Source organism: Nerophis lumbriciformis, linkage group LG34, assembly GCF_033978685.3.
Source record: "Nerophis lumbriciformis linkage group LG34, RoL_Nlum_v2.1, whole genome shotgun sequence".
In the NCBI taxonomy this organism is placed as follows: domain Eukaryota; kingdom Metazoa; phylum Chordata; class Actinopteri; order Syngnathiformes; family Syngnathidae; genus Nerophis; species Nerophis lumbriciformis.
Genome location: NC_084581.2, coordinates 17,977,762 through 17,995,965, shown reverse-complemented (window position 1 = coordinate 17,995,965; position 18,204 = coordinate 17,977,762). Strand labels below are relative to the sequence as shown.

Below are 18,204 nucleotides of genomic sequence, written 5' to 3'. Positions count from 1 at the left end.
AAAAGGGGGCGTGTGCGCAATATTTGGTGAACAGTGTTGCATGTTCGTACCAAACTGCACTGATGCAGAAAGTAGCCTGACCAAAGCAATGGAAGGCCTGCACACCCTTAACGGTAAACTGAAAGAGCATTCAGACATAGATACATCTATGTGGGAGGGGTGGTTGGACGTGTTTGGCAAATACAAGTCTTTGGTATCATCAATTCCGGTATCTATGGCCGTGTTCAGCAATACTGACATTGTGTGGATGTTGTTGTATTCCCTGTCTGTTCTCTGTTTAACCGTCTGATTACCACAGCGATTAGCCCAGCAGATGATAAAGCTGTTCAGATGTACTTCCTGGTGGACGACAAGGAAGATGAATCTGAAGACGAGGATACCTACCAGGATGGTGTTCCTGATTTATTTCCAGAAATGTCATAAATATGAGAAAAATGTATGTTCAATACTGAGTGTAAACATAACTTTGTCGTAAGGAAATTAACCATTAACTGAAAATTGCAAGAAGAAGTTATTAGGGATAAGGAGATTATGGGAAAGTTTTTGCGATAAACAGGAGGGAAATGTTGGAATAATTGTTTGTAAGTTATCACAAAAGAAACGTTGTGTTGCATTGTGTTCCTGATAAGAAGATGAAGGCTGTCTTTCGAGGCCTAACAAGAGGAAGAAGGCTCGTAAAACTCCACTGTGATTTCAACACGGACAGATGGCAGGATCTGCTCAACTTCCAGAAGAACTCTCTTTGAAGTGTTAAACGAACTCTCTCTGAAGTATTTCACAAACTCTCTTCCAACTATTTGGTAACCGAGGTCAACGCTATTTACGACCCGCTGCCCTCTTGAAGTTGCTGTGGTCAGGAGACGGGAGGGGTTATCCATTGTCCTCCAACACCTGCCCCAGCTGGATCCAGGAAGAGCCCAAGCCCGAGAAATCCTCTTCTTGGTCTTCAAAGCGACCGAAAACAATGACTGTTTTACATACTTCCCATTCCTGCTGTGACATGTGTTGGTGCGTGAACATTGAACATCTGAATAAAAGAGGAGACGAAAACCTTCTTCGTCAGAGCGTGGTGCAGGACTGTACAGAGAGTGCAGTGGCCATGTCTCTCCTCAATATTGAGTCCAAATTGAATTCTGTCTCTGTTTGATTCCTTGCCTTTTGTCTTGTTTAATAGATGTCCTCAGTGTTTGAACGTGACAGGGAGCTTGCGATTTCCGGTCAAGCCAAACATGTTTATACTTCAACCGTTCCAATCGGATGAAAATTTTGCAGCGAAATAATAATAAATAGATTTTTTTTTTTTTGGTGTAGAATCTTATATGTGTGGATGCTTGAACATTCACACAAAAAGAAAAGCAGTGGTTGTGGAGCCTTCAAATATTTAAAATGCTAAATATTCTTTCTAATATTCTTTCAATATGTTGGTAGAGTGACATCATCATGTTGTGTGTAATGACATAGGCTAATAAGAAAGATAAAACTTATATTTAGAAACAGATCTTTGTGTTTATATTTATTAGTATCAACATTTCAGCCTTTTCTCATTAAGTTATGCCTTTTTGCTGTCCTTTTGCATTTTTCCCAGTTTATTTTGTTCATTTTACTTTTCAACATTTACCAAATGTTCCTTCCTGGAGAATTAAGTAAAGCAGTAGTGTTCAAAGTCTTGCCAAACCACAGAAAAGTCTCTCTAATCTGTGTTTCCCTGCAAGTGATAAAAAGATTGAGTCGCTCGCTCTCGGAGGTTTTCTGTACGCTTTGGGCTTGTGGTGGCGGATCTCTGCTGTCACTCACAATGTAATTACTTTTGTGACTGCTTGTATTTGATTACCGGATTTTACTTTTTAATAATAGTACCTCTGCTGGCGAAATATAGCGACATAGTGACTAAAGTGCATCACAGATCATTTCCGCTTGACATGAGGCGTGTTGTGAAGCAGAGTTACGCCACACTTTAGGTACGCTACACTGCCACATGTCCATTATCATTTGTTAATGAACTAGTGTAAACTAGAAGTGCTAAATTTGTGACAGGCTTCCATGAATAAGAACATTTATGGAAAAATGTGCTCTTGAACTTTCCGGTACAATTTCTTAAAATTAATTTTTTTTTTAATTTATCAATGACAAATACTGCCTCAGTTTGCACTCGGACAACTTTACCGCGAGGGGCTATCAAAAGAAAGACTTCATGGTAAACACTAAGATGAGTGTAAAGTCAACCTTTTTAACTTCATCCTGTGCCATGTCCATACTTGCCAACCTAGAGACCTCCGATTTCGGGAGGTAGGGGGGTGGGGGGCGTGGTCGGGGGTGGGGCGGAGGCGTGGTCGGGGGCGTGGTCGGGGGCGTGGTCGGGGCGTGGTTTGGGGCGTGGTTAAGAGGGGAGGAGTATATTTACAGCGAGAATTCACCAAGTCAAGTATTTCATATATATATATATATATATATATATATATATATATATATATAAGAAATACTTGACTTTCAGTGAATTCTAGCTATATATATATTTATTTTATTATATATATATATATATATATATATATATATATATATATATATATATATATATATAAATAAAATAAATACTTGAATTTCAGTGTTCATTTATTTACACATACACACACATAACACTCATCTACTCATTGTTGAGTTAAGGGTTGAATTGTCCATTCTTGTTCTATTCTCTGTCACTATTTTTCTAACCATGCTGAACACCCTCTCTGATGATACATTCTGCTTCGTCTCCTTGTTGTGTGCGCAGTTGTGCACTGCACTCTCTAAAAGCCCTAGATGTTAATGTCACATATGCATGTACAGTAGATGGCAGTATTGTCCTGTTTAAGAGTATCACAACATTGCTGTTTACGGCAGACGGCCTGCTTTACGGTAGACGAAAACGTGACTGTTGTTGGTGTGTGTTGTTGCCGCGCTGGGAGGACGTTAATGAAACTGCCTAGCAATAAACCCACATAAGAAACCAAGAACTCGCCCTCGATCATTCTACAGTTATAACGTGATCTGACAGGCATGCTGTTTATATTGTGGGAAAGCGGACGAGAAAACAGGCTGTCGACACGTCACTCAGGTCCGCATGAATTTCGGGAGATTTTCGGGAGAAAATTTGTCCCGGGAGGTTTTCGGGAGAGGTGCTGAATTTCGGGAGTCTCCCGGAAAATCCGGGAGGGTTGGCAAGTATAGCCATGTCGCCAGTAAATAACTTGTTTTAGTCTTTGTGAGTCCATGGAAACTTCACTTTTATCTCCCGCTGCATCGACATCGTTCGAGGATGGAGACTGGCTAGCAGTTAGCTTCAAGCTAACCAGCACCCGACCAGACTCCTCCACCCCAAAAACATACTTTGCAGATCAACAAACGGGGCAAATATGTGCCTTTTGAAGTGTTAATGTGCGAGGAGAGTTCAAAAGGAGTCTCTCGGAGAAGTGGCTGACAAGGTAGCAAGTGACATCATCACCGTCATTGTTTACTGAAGTAGAGATACTGACTGTGCGTTATGATAAACGCACAAGCGTCGCCAGGCTCTGCTTTTTATCTATAGACTTATCAGATTTAATTATTTTATTATCTATGGCAGGGGTGTCAAAAGTGTGGCACCGAGGCCATTTGTGGCCCACAGCTACTGTTTTAAATGCCCACGGCACATTCGAAAAATACTATTAAAACAAACAAAAACATAACAAAAGTGGAATAAAAAAGCTTACAGGTGAAATTTAATTTTGAAAAAGTTGCAATGTTGACTAATAAAACAAAGCTGTTTTTTTTTTCTTTAAAGCTGTCATTGCTAAAAACATAATATTGAATCAAAATCAATGTTTTTATGAATTATTGACCTATCCAAGGCTCCGATTACTTCACATCAAATATTCCACTTTGAAAAATATTTTTTGTGGAAGATTTTGCACATTTTGTGTGTTTGCCATAAAAAACATAGTTTTGTTTGGCAAAAAGGGCAGAAAAAACCCAACAAACAACATAAAAAATAAAATAAAAACTTAGAATTGACGGATAAATCTGAAGTTGATGTAGACCAGTGGTGTCAAACTCATTTTAGCTCAGGGGCCGCATGGAGGAAAATCTGTGCACTTGCCGGCCGGACTATTAAAATACTGGCATTAAAACTAAAAAATAAAAACAACTTTTAATTGTTTTATTTGTCTTATATAAAATAGAACAAACACATTTTGAAAATATTACAATAAAAATATAGAAAAAAATACCGGCTGCGGTAAAGTTTAGATCCATGAAGGAAAGAAGAAGCGTTTATAACTGAATATATTTACATCCATCCATCCATTTCTACCGCTTATTCCCTTCGGGGTCGCGGGGGGAGCTTGAGCCTATCTCAGCTTCAATCGGGTGGAAGCGACCCTGGCATATACATAAAAATGTGTTTTCTTTTGTATTATTTTTTTAATGAATTAAGTAACATTTATGACAACCTTTTTCCAAAACACAATATAGATTGTGAGATATAACAGGATAATGCATACATGTATCATTTGTTTTCAAAACGGTTACAAACAATTTTGAAAATTCCTAGCGCCAACACTGATGGAGTATTGGTGCGTGCAAAACAGCAGCAGGCGGCTGTGGCCTGCAGGCCAATTCTAATACTAATCAAATACCATCCCGGGGGCCATAGATAGTTAATTCAAGACTTTGACACCCCTGTGTTAAGGTAACAGGACTGAGTGAAAACCCTAATCAAAGTGAATTTTAACTTCTTTCTTTTAAAGTAAATAATATTAGGACTAAGAGAAATAGGTAAAGAATATAACATTTCTGAAGGATTCAAAAGATGATATGTCATTATGACACAGCGCCTTAAAAAACGGAATAGAATTTTACATTTTTTTTACTGAATGAGTCACCCAGAATCCATCCATCCATCCATTTTCTACCGCTTGTCCCATTCGGGGTCGCGGGGGGTACTGGAGCTGCATTCGGGCGGAAGGCGGGGTACACCCTGGACAAGTCGCCACCTCATCACAGGGCCAACACAGATAGACAGACAACATTCACACTCACATTCACACACTAGGGCCCATTCAGTGTTGCCAATCAACCTATCCCCAGGTGCATGTCTTTGATGTACATGAAAATAAAGAATGGGATTTACAATATTAACTATGAACGATAAAACACTGAATATTGACAACATATGAACGTCACACCCCCTCTTGATCGACATATTTTACAATCAGGCGAAACGCAACAAAAATGCAACAAATATGAACGCGAAGGGTAAAAAAATGGTGCAAATTCCTAGCACCAACACTGAAAGAGTGTTAGTATTTGGTACTGACGACATTGAAAGAAGCAGGTACTGATGTATTTATTTGCTATACAAGCTGCACACTGACTACTCTAGAAGATGCTGAGACTGACAAGACTGCACACCCTCTTTTTATTCATTTCATCCATTCTATCTTCTCTACGTCTGTCAGGTTCTTCTGCCATGTCCTCCCTCCTGTCCCTGTCCTGGGTGCTATCGTCCTACCATAAGCTCCTGCGCGACTCCCGAGACGACGAGAAGAGCATGAGCTACCGCGGCGCTCTGGTGCACCTCTTCTGGCGCCTCTTCACCATCTCCTCCCGGGTGCTCTCCTTCGCCCTGTTCGCCTCGGTTTTCCACATCTACTTTGGCATTTTCGTGGTGCTCCACTGGTGCGCCATGGCTTTCTGGGTCATCCACGGCGGCACCGACTTCTGCATGTCCAAGTGGGAGGAGGTGCTGTTCAACATGGTGGTGGGCGTGGTCTACGTCTTCTGCTGGTTCAACGTGCGCGAGGGGCAGACGCGCTACCGCATGGTGGCCTACTACGCCGTGGTGCTGCTAGAGAACGCCCTCCTCAGCTCGCTGTGGTACGCGTACCGAGACCCGGCCACCACTGACGCCTACGCCTCCTATGCCCTCTGTAGCGTCTTCCTGTGCTTTGCCTCGGGTGTGGCCTGCATGGTCCTCTACTACGGGGTCCTGCACCCTATGGGCCCCCGCCTGAGGGTCTATGCCAGCTCCTGTTGTGCGGAACTGCTCTGGGGCCTCCCGTTACCCCCCGAAGCTGAGCCCATGGCCACCACGCCCGGCCCACGGGGCTCCCAGGCCACTCCAACGCGGGGGCTGGCGGGGGAGTACACGGAGTCTGATGAAACCGCCACAGACACCTGCCTTCCTGTTTTCCAGGTGAGGTCCACAGAGCCCATGGACGCATCCGGCAGGCCCATCCAAACGGAAGGCCCCCTCATAAAGATAGACATGCCCAGGAAGCGCTACCCAGCCTGGGACGCGCACTTTGTGGACCGACGCCTGCGCAGGACCATCAACGTGCTGCAGTACATCAGCCCCAACGCCGTGGGCATCAGGTACAGGGACGGCCCGCTTCTCTACGAACTCCTGCAGTATGAATCGGCGTTCTGAAAAAAAAAAAAGGCTTTCTCATCCCTCTTACCGTCCAAACACAGTCATGATGTATTTTTGGGGGAGAAAAAAACCACGCAAAGAGAAAAATAGTATGAACCCATGGGGCTGCGTGTGTAGATAACATGAATGTTTCATTATGAAATGCATTATTCTGTATTGTGAATACCTGTGAAGGGCATATTGTATGACGCCTAAAGGGAATGTTGGAGGAGGGTATCAAAAGGATGCAGGTTTTTTTTCCGCCCGCACATCCCAAACTTTACTGCCATTTTTTATGTAAATAACCCCAAAATTTGCAAATCGAGAGCGAGAGAGAGAGAGGTTTCCCTTCCTGTGAGCTCTCCTGGCTGTTCTATTTTGGTTCCAAAATCCTAAATGGTAATCACATCATGCGTGGAGGGGAAGAGAGACGCAAGCACACTGACCTTCAATCAGTTCCGCCTATTCATTAAAAAAAACGGTTTTTAGCGCACACTGCCCTCTGGCGGAGGCAAGGCGCTATGGCATGCCTTACCCTCATGGCGGAGCCATACGTAATAATGGCAGAACACAATGGAATAAGCGTGGAATGTAACAGAAAGAGCACGAAAATAGGGTACGGTGGTCAGCATGTTCCAAACGCAGATATGATCCAAAACCAAACACACATATACACACCCTATACCAGGGGTCAGCAACCCAAAGCGTTGAAAGAGCCATATTGGACCAAAAATACAAAAACCAAATCTGTCTGGAGCCTCAAAAAAAAAGTCTTACATAAGCCTTATAATGAAGACAACACATAATGTAAGTGTCTATATTAGCTATAATAGCCTACTATCAAAATGACTATGTGTCGCAGGCTGACGCAAATCTTCGTTGACAGAAATGTAGAAATGTAATATTTATTGTACACACTTTTACATTAGAAACCATTAGTAAATCAGAAGCTACTCAGAAGGTGAGATAACTCCTGGAAATGACTGGCTTTTAATGGCCAAAGGTGTAGACGTGGTGTGGAACAACATGGCACACAAACTGCAGCCAATATTACATACAGATAATGTGTCATGAGACAGGCTAATATAAATTATATACAAAAAAGATAAAATTAAAGGAAATTAAATTAAATTAAATTAAATACAGCTAGCCTAAATAGCCTGATTAGCACTCCAACAAGTCAATAACATCAACAAAGCTCACCTTTGTGCATTCACGCACAGTATAAAACTTTTGGTGGACAAAATCAGACGAAGAAGTGGAATATTTTACATGTAAACAAATTGTTGCGGCACAGTCCACATTATGGTGGGTTCAAGAACCACCGAAATTAGTAGGACAAAACGATTTTCACCAAATAGTCTCATCAGTGACGCATACACACAAACATATTAAATGGTGGGCTTTCTAACAATTGGGAAGGTTTGTGTCATGTTTGTCCTCAAACAAAAAACATACTAAAACAAAAAAAATATTTTTCCATTTTCAATCCTTTTTTAAAAATGCTCCAGGGAGCCACTCGGGCAGCACTAAAGAGCTGCATGCGGCTCGAGAGCCGTGGGTTGATGACCCCCGCCCTATAGAGTGGTACCTCAACTTAAAAGCTGTCTCCCGGTTAATTGTTATGCTCTAAGTTGCAAGCAAAAATTTGAGTTACCAACATCCCCGCCATTAGTTGGCGTAGCAAATTCCGCAGCCCGGCAGGCACAAGACGTTGATACAACATTGATTATACATACATGTCTTTTAAAATTGACTTTGGAACAACATTGCAAAATAGTTATATCGTTAATAGTATTTGTAAATCAAGACAGCGTTGATGTCCAATGTTGGATCCTCGTTGTTGGTTGGGAAATGACCGAGTTTCACTGGTCAAATCAACATCCCAACCTGACATTGAATAAACATTGTCAAAAGGCATGTTGTTTCAACATTGTATTTGTGTTGTAGAATGACCAAGATTCAATGGTCAAACCAACGTCAGAACCCAACATTGATTAAACGTCGTCAAAAAACACTTTTCAATGTTATATGCAAGTTGCTCAACGTCAGGACCTAATACAACAAGTTCTCAACATTGTTTTAATGTCTTGGGTCCTGCTGGGAGTGAACCCTGTTAGATCTGACCAAAACATCCGCGGCTTACTAGCTAGATTTAGCTTATAGCTAGAGATCGACATAACCGAAAGTGACCGTTAAGGACGGCGCTGAGAAGAAGAAGCGGGTGATGTTCATTAATTAAAGAAAAAAATCTTCAAAAATATGACCCATTTTGGAGCTAGCTTGTCAAAGCATTTGGAGCGTATCATACCATATTGAAGCAGAGTGAATCTAACGCCAGCCGAGAATTTTCTAATAATATCCAAACGGCGGATGTTTATCCATGAAAATGTGGAGAAGCTGTAAAGCGATATGTAGAAGTGCACTCTCTAAATGCTGTGCATTATTTTTACGTACTTCATAAAACTACCATAGTTGTTCAGAGTACATTCTGTTGCATTGTTTTTAGACAATATTTCTTGAATGTTGCATGTTCAAATTGTGCTGTTTTGGCGGGGCCTAGCACCAACTAAATTGATTTTAATTAATTTCAATAGGAGATAAGCAATAAAGCTCGTAAATTGAGGTACTGCTGGGCATCAAATGCAACGAGAAAAATGGCACAAACATAAACAAATCATGAAAACAAGGGAGAAATGCTGCAAGTTCAGGACAAAACGGAACTTTGACAGACCTTAACTATGCTAATGTCAAACTGTGGTACATGGGCTTCATCTGGTGGTAAGCCAAATAATCATTTAATGCAATATTCAAACACAGTGTTACTGTTCAAACTGTGTGCAATGTTACAGTGGACAAAATATTAAATACACTTGTTAAATAAAACCTCTGCCTTTTTAATACAGAATATTTAGGCCTACTATAGTACTTTATTTTAATGTTGGTCATTTAGATTGGTAGGTTGAAGTTTATTTCGAACATCTATACAGGTGCAATATGATACATTTTACATATTTTAATTTTTCTTTACATGTATGAAAAGGAGTAGGAAAAAGCAAAACTTAATTAATCCTACCCTGTTTCCACTTAGCAATTACTAACCCGTATGTTCACATATGTTACAGTGGGGTGGTATTTTGAGAACCATGTGTTTTCTGAGGTGGTACTTGGTGAAACAAGTTTGAGAACCACTGTTTTGGAGGGTTCTCAAACAGACACTGTAAGGGCAAATATTGTTGAAACAAGCGAATAATAACGCAAATATAAAACATATTTCAGATAACGGTACACATTATAATTGGTAAACCAACAACACCCATTGAGCTAGACAGCGCCAGCATTGATCAGTTCCAATAACATTGAATCCACTTGGGATTTTATCAATGTTTTAAATGTTCCCTGTAACCTTACCCATGCACACACAGTGCAGGAATTCAACCAACATTGGAAAATTAATACAGTGTGGATGTTTTACTCGTTTTTGTCACACAGACATTAAAGTAGACACTAGCAAAACACATACTGAGTTACTTTTTAAATGACTTTACTCTTTTAATTATAACTAGTAATTGTAACCTACTAATAATTAATTATTAGCTCATATCTTTAAAGACGTGCATCCCGTTTGTTACGTGAAGTTGCAGCATTTCTCTCATGCAGTTGTTTGGGGGTATTTTGGGACCATTTGTGTGTTGGGAGCGATTAGACGTTGCCGTGTGTTTACCGTGGTACACATATTGTAAACACGTTCCAAAGCTGTCTTATTTTTAACAATCAAATCCTCCACCATTCCCTTCTCAACCCTAAAGAGTGTTTTTGTTTTGATATTAACAATGGATTAGTTCTAGTATTTCTTGTTATTATATGACATTATTTTGGTCCACAACTGTAAAAAAAAAAAAAAATGCAATGATCCTGTGCCATTTATTCTAGCTACAAACCGCTGGCTTTTAAAAGTCAACAGTGTCATTTTAGAACCATTCATTGAAATCTATTACTGTCAAGTACAGGCAGAAATGTACGCGGGCTCTGAACAGTGGTTGTCTGCTTCACTATGTGGCCGCACGTGCCTAAAAACATCGTACTGTAATAAGGCAGATGCCACCTAAAAGTTTGCGTTCCAGGCGAGAGGGCTCTTCTTTTTTTTGCCAGGGATGGAAAAGAACAGGAGGGAGAGACTGTGCTAAACGATCATTATTTTGCAGACCAATAATAGGTGTTCATTATTGTGGATTGTACCTTTAATCACCTGAAGTTAACACCATTGGCTTTCTGCATTGGGTCACAATATAGTACTTTTTGTGAGGGGTCTGTCTGACAAAGATCGAATTGTACAAAAACTGGATACATTTAACGCAAATCCAGTTAACACCCAAAAATATGAACATTTTATCAAGAATAATTTACACGCGGAAAACTATGCACAAACATGACAAATGAAATGAAAACATAAACATCTAGCATCACCTTTCCTTTAATTAAAACTTTTGTCTAGGGCTGCAGCTATTGATTGTTTTAATAATCTATTGGTTATTTTGTTTGAGTAATCGCATAAAACACACTCTATAGCCTCAATACGTACAGTACAGGCCAAAGGTTTGGACACACCTTCTCCTCATTCAATGCGTTTTCTTTATTTTCATGATTATTTACATTGTAGATTGTCACTGAAGGCATCAAAACTATGAATGAACACATGTGGAGTTATGTACTTAACAAAAAAAGGTGAAATAACTGAAAACATGTTTTATATTCTAGTTCCTTCAAAATAGCCACCCTTTGCTCTGATTACTGCTTTGCACACTCTTGGCATTCTCTCGATGAGCTTCAAGCACACCTGTGAAGTGAAAACCATTTCAAGTGACTACCTCTTGAAGCTCATCGAGAGAATGCCAAAAGTGTGCAAAGCTGTAATCAGAGCAATGGGTGGCTATTTTGAAGAAACTAGAATAAGAATCGGAATTAGAAGTACTTTAATAATCCCTGTGGGGAAATTAAGATTTTCAGCACAATCCCATTCAAGAGCAGACAAACATTACAGGGAGACAGAACAGGATCGCTGACAGGTCTGCCAACTTCCGGCGTCCCTTACAAAAAAGGTGAGAAACAGGTAAACGCTGAGGAGGGGGAGCTGAGACAAAAATTAATTCAGTCTAAACCTGGGGCCCTAGAGAGGGGGTCCAGACTGAGGCCAAGGGGGAAAAAATCTCATAGCCATAGCACACATCCGTCTTACATGTGTGTAAGAGGGAAACATCAAAGAACACAAAGAGCATTAAATATTAAAAGAGCATATATAAAACATCCATTCATCCATTTTCTACCGCTTGTCCCTTTCAGGGTCGCGGGGGGGGGGGGGGGGGGGGGGGTTTGCTGGAGCCTATCTCAGCTACATTCGGGTGGTAGGCGGGGTACACCCTGGACAAACATGTTTTCAGTTATTTCACCTTTTTTTGTTAAGTACATAACTCCACATGTGTTCATTCATAGTTTTGATGCCTTCAGTGACAATCTACAATGTAAATAGTCATGAAAATAAAGAAAACACATTGAATGAGAAGGCGTGTCCAAACTTTTGGCCTGTACTGTATATTAGGGGAAAACGTTTAAACCATTTTTTTTCTGCTTACCATAACCTTAATTTTTTTGTTCTAATAAATGTGCATCATCAACCTGGAAAATTGCACATATAACGTGTGTGGATTAATAATATAAAAAACTAATCTCAGTTGTTCACCGCCACATAAACCACGGGAGCAGCCGTGCGGAGACTATGTCTGTGTATTTAAAGCAGGGGTGCCCAAGTTAAAAAAATAAATACTTTTTTTATTTTTTATTTGTCCTTTCAAATCCATTTTCTACCACTTGTTACTCTCGGTGTCTCCTCGCTGCTAAGGCAAATCATATTGTCTAAAAATGCATTTTCCCATCGATAACGTGACATCGCGCTAGGAATATATTATATATATATATATATATATATATATATATATATATATATATATATATATATATATATATATATATATATATATATATATATATATATATTTATATACAAGTGATTTTTTTTTTTTAATTTACAAAATTTGGCCGGGGGCCGGGTTGTGTATATATATATATATATATATATATATATATATATGTTAGGGGTGTAACGGTACGTGTATTTGTATTGAACCGTTTCGGTACGGAGGTTCCGGTTCGGTTCGGAGGCGTACCGAACGAGTTTCCACACGGACATATTAAGTAGCGTAACGCACGTTATGTAAACAATGCACACCGGGGCCCAACACACGGCAGTGCGTTGTTCCTCGGTGTGGAACCGTTAGCTGCATGCTAGCAGCTAACGGGCTAGGATAGACTGACCATACGTCCTCTTTTCACCGGACATGTCCTCTTTTGCGGAGCTGTCAGGGCGGAGTTTCTTAAATGCCTCATTTTGAGTTAGGGTTGCGTGTACTTTCAATGTACGTTCAGGGTTAAGAAGGGGTTGAAAACAAAACAAATTGTGCGTGCAGCAGCATTCGTGAGGGAGGGGCAGAGACAGAGAGAGCGAGAGATTTATGATAAACGGGCTTGTGTCGCCAGGCTCTGCTTTTTATCCATAGATTTATCAGATTTAATTTTTTATTATCTAACAGGGGTGTCAAAAGTGTGCCCCGGAGGCCATTTGCGGCCCACAGCTAATGTTTTAAAGGCCCCCGGCACATTCTAAAATTACTATTAAAATAAACAAAAACATAACAAAAGTGAAATAAAAAAGGTTAAATGTAATTTAGAAAAAGTTACAATGTTGACTAATAAAACAAAGCAGTTTTTTTTTCTTTCAAACTGTCATTGCTCAAAACATAATATTGAATCAAAATCAATGTTATTATGAATTATTGACCTATCCAAGATTCCGATTACTTCACATCAAATATTCCACTAAGAAAAATATTGTTGGTGGAAGATTTTGCAAATTTGGTAAATAAATAACCCAAAAATGTATATTTTGTTGTTTTCTTACTGTACTGAAAATGAACCGAACCGTGACCTTTAAACCGAGGTACGTACTGAACCGAAATGTTTGTGTACCGTTACACCCCTTATATATATATATATATATATATATATATATATATATATATATATATATATACAGCCTGGCCCCCGGCCAAATTTTTTTAACCCAATACGGCCCCCGAGTCAAAAAGTTTGGGGACCCCTGATTTAAATTTACAGGCATTCCAAGCGATCTAGATTTTATCAATTTTATTGGGTCCTTCTATCAGATCCACTTAGTTAACAATGTTTTAATCCAGTAAACATTGCAGAGTACAGAGTAGAACTTCACAGACGCCACCTTCGTATTTTGCTTCAAGTTGGGGTTTTTTAATTAAAAAGTGTTCTCACCTTCATTATAAAATTTCAGGCACTCACAACTTTCTTTGACCCCATGGTGGCTTATTTTGCAGTCGCACTCAAATCAAATCACAGAGACCGCCTGGAAGCCTATTTGCCGAACACTGAGAGTAACGCAGTGCGCTTGACACGTCATCACGTTAATTGACCCTGCTCCGACATAACGAAAGGTGACGGACCCAAAGTTGTTCATTGTTTTGTGTGCGTCCTATGAACAAATAAGCCACACTGTTTAAAGGCTTCCCTGGCGAGCGTAGGAAGCTACCTACACTGCAAAAAGTCAGTGTTCAAAAACAAGAAAAACAAATGAAAAAATGAGGGGTATTTTATTTCAACTAAGCAAAATTATCTGCCAATAGAACCAGAACATTTGGCTTGTCAAGACTTTCCAAAACAAGTAAAATTAGCTAACCTCAATGAACCCAAAAATACCTTAAAATAAGTATATTCTCACTAATAACAACTGTACTACTATATGAGTACGTATTTTCTATTGTTTCATTGAAAATAAAACAGCAAAGTCCATTTGGCTGTCATCTGTTTTAATATGAGACACAATTGTGTCAAAGTCATGATTTTTTTTTACATGCTTGAAATAAGAAATGATTACTTTAAAAAGGTAGTTTTATACATGTGAGTGTTGATGACACAGCTTTGCAACAGTTGATGTTCTAGTTTCAAGCATGTTTTACTCAATATAGGTCATAAAATCTCAGCAACAAGCTGTAATATCTTACTGAGATCATTTAGGACCAAAACCCTTAAAACAAGTAAAACACTCTAACATAAAATCTGCTTAGTGAGAATAATTATCTTATCAGACAGAAAATAAGCAAATATCACCCTTATTTGAGATATTTAATCTTACTTAGATTTCAGTGTTTGCAGTGTACAGCTCCCGCAGTCCTCGTAGCTCGTTCAACTCCATCCCTGGTTGCTGCTCCGCCCTCTCGCCGATCTCCAAGTACCCCCCCGTTAAAAACTTCCACATACTCTGGTTGGTTGAGATCCTGACATGAGAACATCCAATGAGCTCCACTGACCGGTATAATTGATGAGTCAGCAGTGAACAAGTGCTTATTCAGCGTGTCAGGGGACGTACCCTTAAAGGTGCCAAGCTTCTCCAGCATGGAGAGTTGTTCCCACATGTGGTGGTGGGCATCCATGTTGATTAGTTAGACGCTTTCATAGCCAACAAAAAATAATACAAGGGGTTCCTCAGGAGCAACACACAAAGACCACTAAATCCGCTGACTCAGGGGTGTCTCAATGCAGTTCTCATCCCCAGGTATGTCACTCCTCAACAAAATGCACACCCAATTTTTCCATTCTGGACTACACCTCACCTGCTGGGAGCCCTCAGTGTTTGCTTACTTTTGAGGGAAATGTGTTGTTTGTTTTCATTTTCCAGACATGGACACATGTACAAATCAGGTGCAATTTACACTGTGATTCATTGGTTTATTTTTTACGAGTGGGGCATCAAAACCAAGATTATCTTGTCAATATTTAATCTTATGGTGCTTATTATAAGTATTCTAGTTTAGTAACAGGTCAGTTTGCATATTTCCTCCGTAAAGCCTGCTTACAAGAATTCGAGCAGTCTAAAAACCAAATGACTTATTTCAAGACCAAATGGGTTACAAAAGCTAAGACTGCAAGCGGAAGCCTTTTCTAACGCATACAGAGTTTTCAAGCCAATAACGTTTCCACGTCTCACAGCAAGAGTGTATGATACTGAACATCTTCTCAGTCCTTGTCGTGCCTTCTAACTTTTAGGGGTGCTTCAGTCCAGCCAGCCACGACATCCGAAGTTCCGCTGCAAGAAAACGCGAAGCCAACGTCTTTAGTCCACCTGTGTCGTACTTGGAAGTCTGTGTGTTTACCACAGCGCGCTCAAAATTAGCTTGTGCACTTTGTTTCTCCGTCATTCGAGCAACTCTAAGCATGTTCTCTGCTTGAATCCAAGCTTCACTGCTTTTAAATATACAGTGGAATTTCTAACGTCAAACACAGTCCAACTCTTGAAAGTTATCAGTTCCAGGGTCGCGCTTACTCTCGGGGTGACTGTCTTATGTGACACGTTAACACTCTAACATGTCATACGTGCGCAAATATGGCGGCTGGCTGCTCAGAAGGCAAGTCGCTACGCATTCCACACTTGCCTCCCAAGTTTAAAAAGAAGTTACAGTAACTGCTGTTAACAGTAAAACCGTGAGACAACATTTTGCAGAGTCGCATCAAAAGTAGGGCCACAATTTTTACGCATCAATAGCAACATTTATTTAAAATATAATTTGAATATAATTTAAAACTTTAGTTTCCTTCGGAATCGTTTTGTGAGCCCGCAAACTCAATTTGCACACTCTTCATCCGTTTGCTCGCGCGCTGACTCAGTTTGCACTAGCACTTCCTTCTTTCAGATCGATCACTTTAAACACCTACTGTCTCCTGGTCAGAGCCAATCTGAGGGAACTGTTACCTTTTACAGGTAAACTGTGTCTTTTTTTAAGTATTTACAGTCTAAAGTTTGGACAGAGTAACCAATTTTGTCTTTTTCATGGACGCCCCTGCTTATTTCAGCAAGACAATGCCAAGCCACAATCTGCACGTGTTACAACAGTGTGGCTTTGTAGTAAAAGAGTGTGAGTACTAGACTGGCCTGCCTGTAGTCCAGACCTGTCTCCCATTGAAAATGTGTGGCGCACAACAGAGACTGTTGAACAACTTAATCTGTACATCAAGCAAGAATGGGAAAGAATTCCACCTGAAAAGTTTCAAAAATTGGTCTCCTCTGTTCCCAAACGTTTACTGAGTGTTGTTAAAAGGAAAGACCATGTAACACAGTGGTAAAAATGCACCAGTGTGTTGCTGCCATTAAATTCCAAGTTAATGATTATTTGCAAAAAAAAAAAAAGAAGTTTCTCAGTTTGAACATTAAATAACTTGTCTTTGCAGTCTATTCAATTGAATATAAGTTGAAAAGGATTTGCAAATCATGGTATTCTGTTTTTATTTACGATTTACACAACTGCCAACTTCACTGGTTTTGGGTTTTGTATTTATATTCCTTGGATTCAAGTATAAACATCTGGATTTAAGAACGGCAGACTTTATATGAAGATTAGCACTTTCAATGATAAGGACGTGAAACGTTATTCAAGTCGGTTTGCCCGTCTGTGGCGTCGTCACCATCAGTCGGCAAAAATCATAAATTATAACACAACAACTTTCAGCTACAGCATGATTGCAAAAGCCACGACAAATACAAACAACACAAAACAATAACATGAAGCCGCAACACAACTTTAAGCCACAAATGACACGGCGGGCATGACAGATGTGACAGCAGAGCAAATTGCGGCGACGGGCCAACTTCCTGAACATATTATATTGCTATTAGTTCAAAAATAAAAGAAGTTATTAATGACTGAAAAAGTGGTCACACTTCACTTACTTTTCAAACTTTGTACGATTAAACAGTTTTCAACTTTCCGTCTCAGGAAGTCAGCGGGTCGTCAAAACTTATCTGTTGTCACTTCTGTACCGTTTTTGTATTGTCGTGTTTTGGCTTGTAGTTGTTCTGTTATGGCTTTATTTTATTGTGTTGTTGTGTTTGTATTTGTTGTGGTTTTTGCAATTGTGCTAAAAATGAAAGTTGTTGTGTTGTGGCTTCATGGTATTGTGTTGTGGCGTTTGCGTTTGTTGTGGCTTTTCTCTGCTACCCTAGCTGTTTATTAAAATGAGAGTAGTAGTAGGTCAAACCACTGCTCATTTAACTTTAAAAAAAAATTGTTTAATTTATTTTGTATTTATATTATTTTTATATGTCGAAAAACAACAGTAAAATTTGCAGGTAAACCTACTGCTAATTCAACCTAAAATGTTGGTTGCACTTTATTCAAATAAGATGTGAATGCAATTAATTGTTTACTTGCTTGTTTGTAACCATAATTAATTTATACCTAATTCTCTTACAAGAAATAACAGGAATATAGGAAACTTCCCCTGTAGTGTCCAGTATCCACCATTTGCTGTATTTCACAGTTACACTGGTTGTTTTTTTGTGCTAAAAGATTACTAAATCGTTTCAGATTGTATCGTTCTAAATAAATAATAGCGGCCCTGAATAGTACCGGCAACCACAATTTCTGAATTTAATCTAAATAAAACTAATCGCTACACCCTTAAAAACAACACATTGATTCTGTTGTGAGGGTATCACACTTGTGACTCGGCACTGCGACATCAGAGCATCGACACGTTTTGTCATATAATGTAGTTCAATATAATGCAGCATTGCAATTATCCGGATGTTAGAAATAATCTATCATTAATGAGTTGTTAAAGGTTGTCGTTAAAGTAATGCCATT

At 39.6% G+C, this 18,204-nt stretch overlaps 1 protein-coding gene across 2 annotated transcripts in view; it reads left to right on the top strand.

Annotated features, from left to right (window-relative positions):
* The window catches only part of xkr6b (XK, Kell blood group complex subunit-related family, member 6b), a 182,796-nt gene that overhangs the window by 159,973 nt on the left and 4,619 nt on the right, over positions 1-18,204 (top strand). Inside the window, exon 3 of one of the 2 annotated variants that reach the window (XM_061929301.2) lies at positions 5,472-6,387. In XM_061929301.2, the coding sequence (XP_061785285.1) occupies positions 5,472-6,387 (916 nt within the window). Of the gene's footprint in view, positions 1-5,471; positions 6,966-18,204 lie in introns of those variants that run through there. The other variant, XM_061929300.2, reaches the window with a different exon arrangement.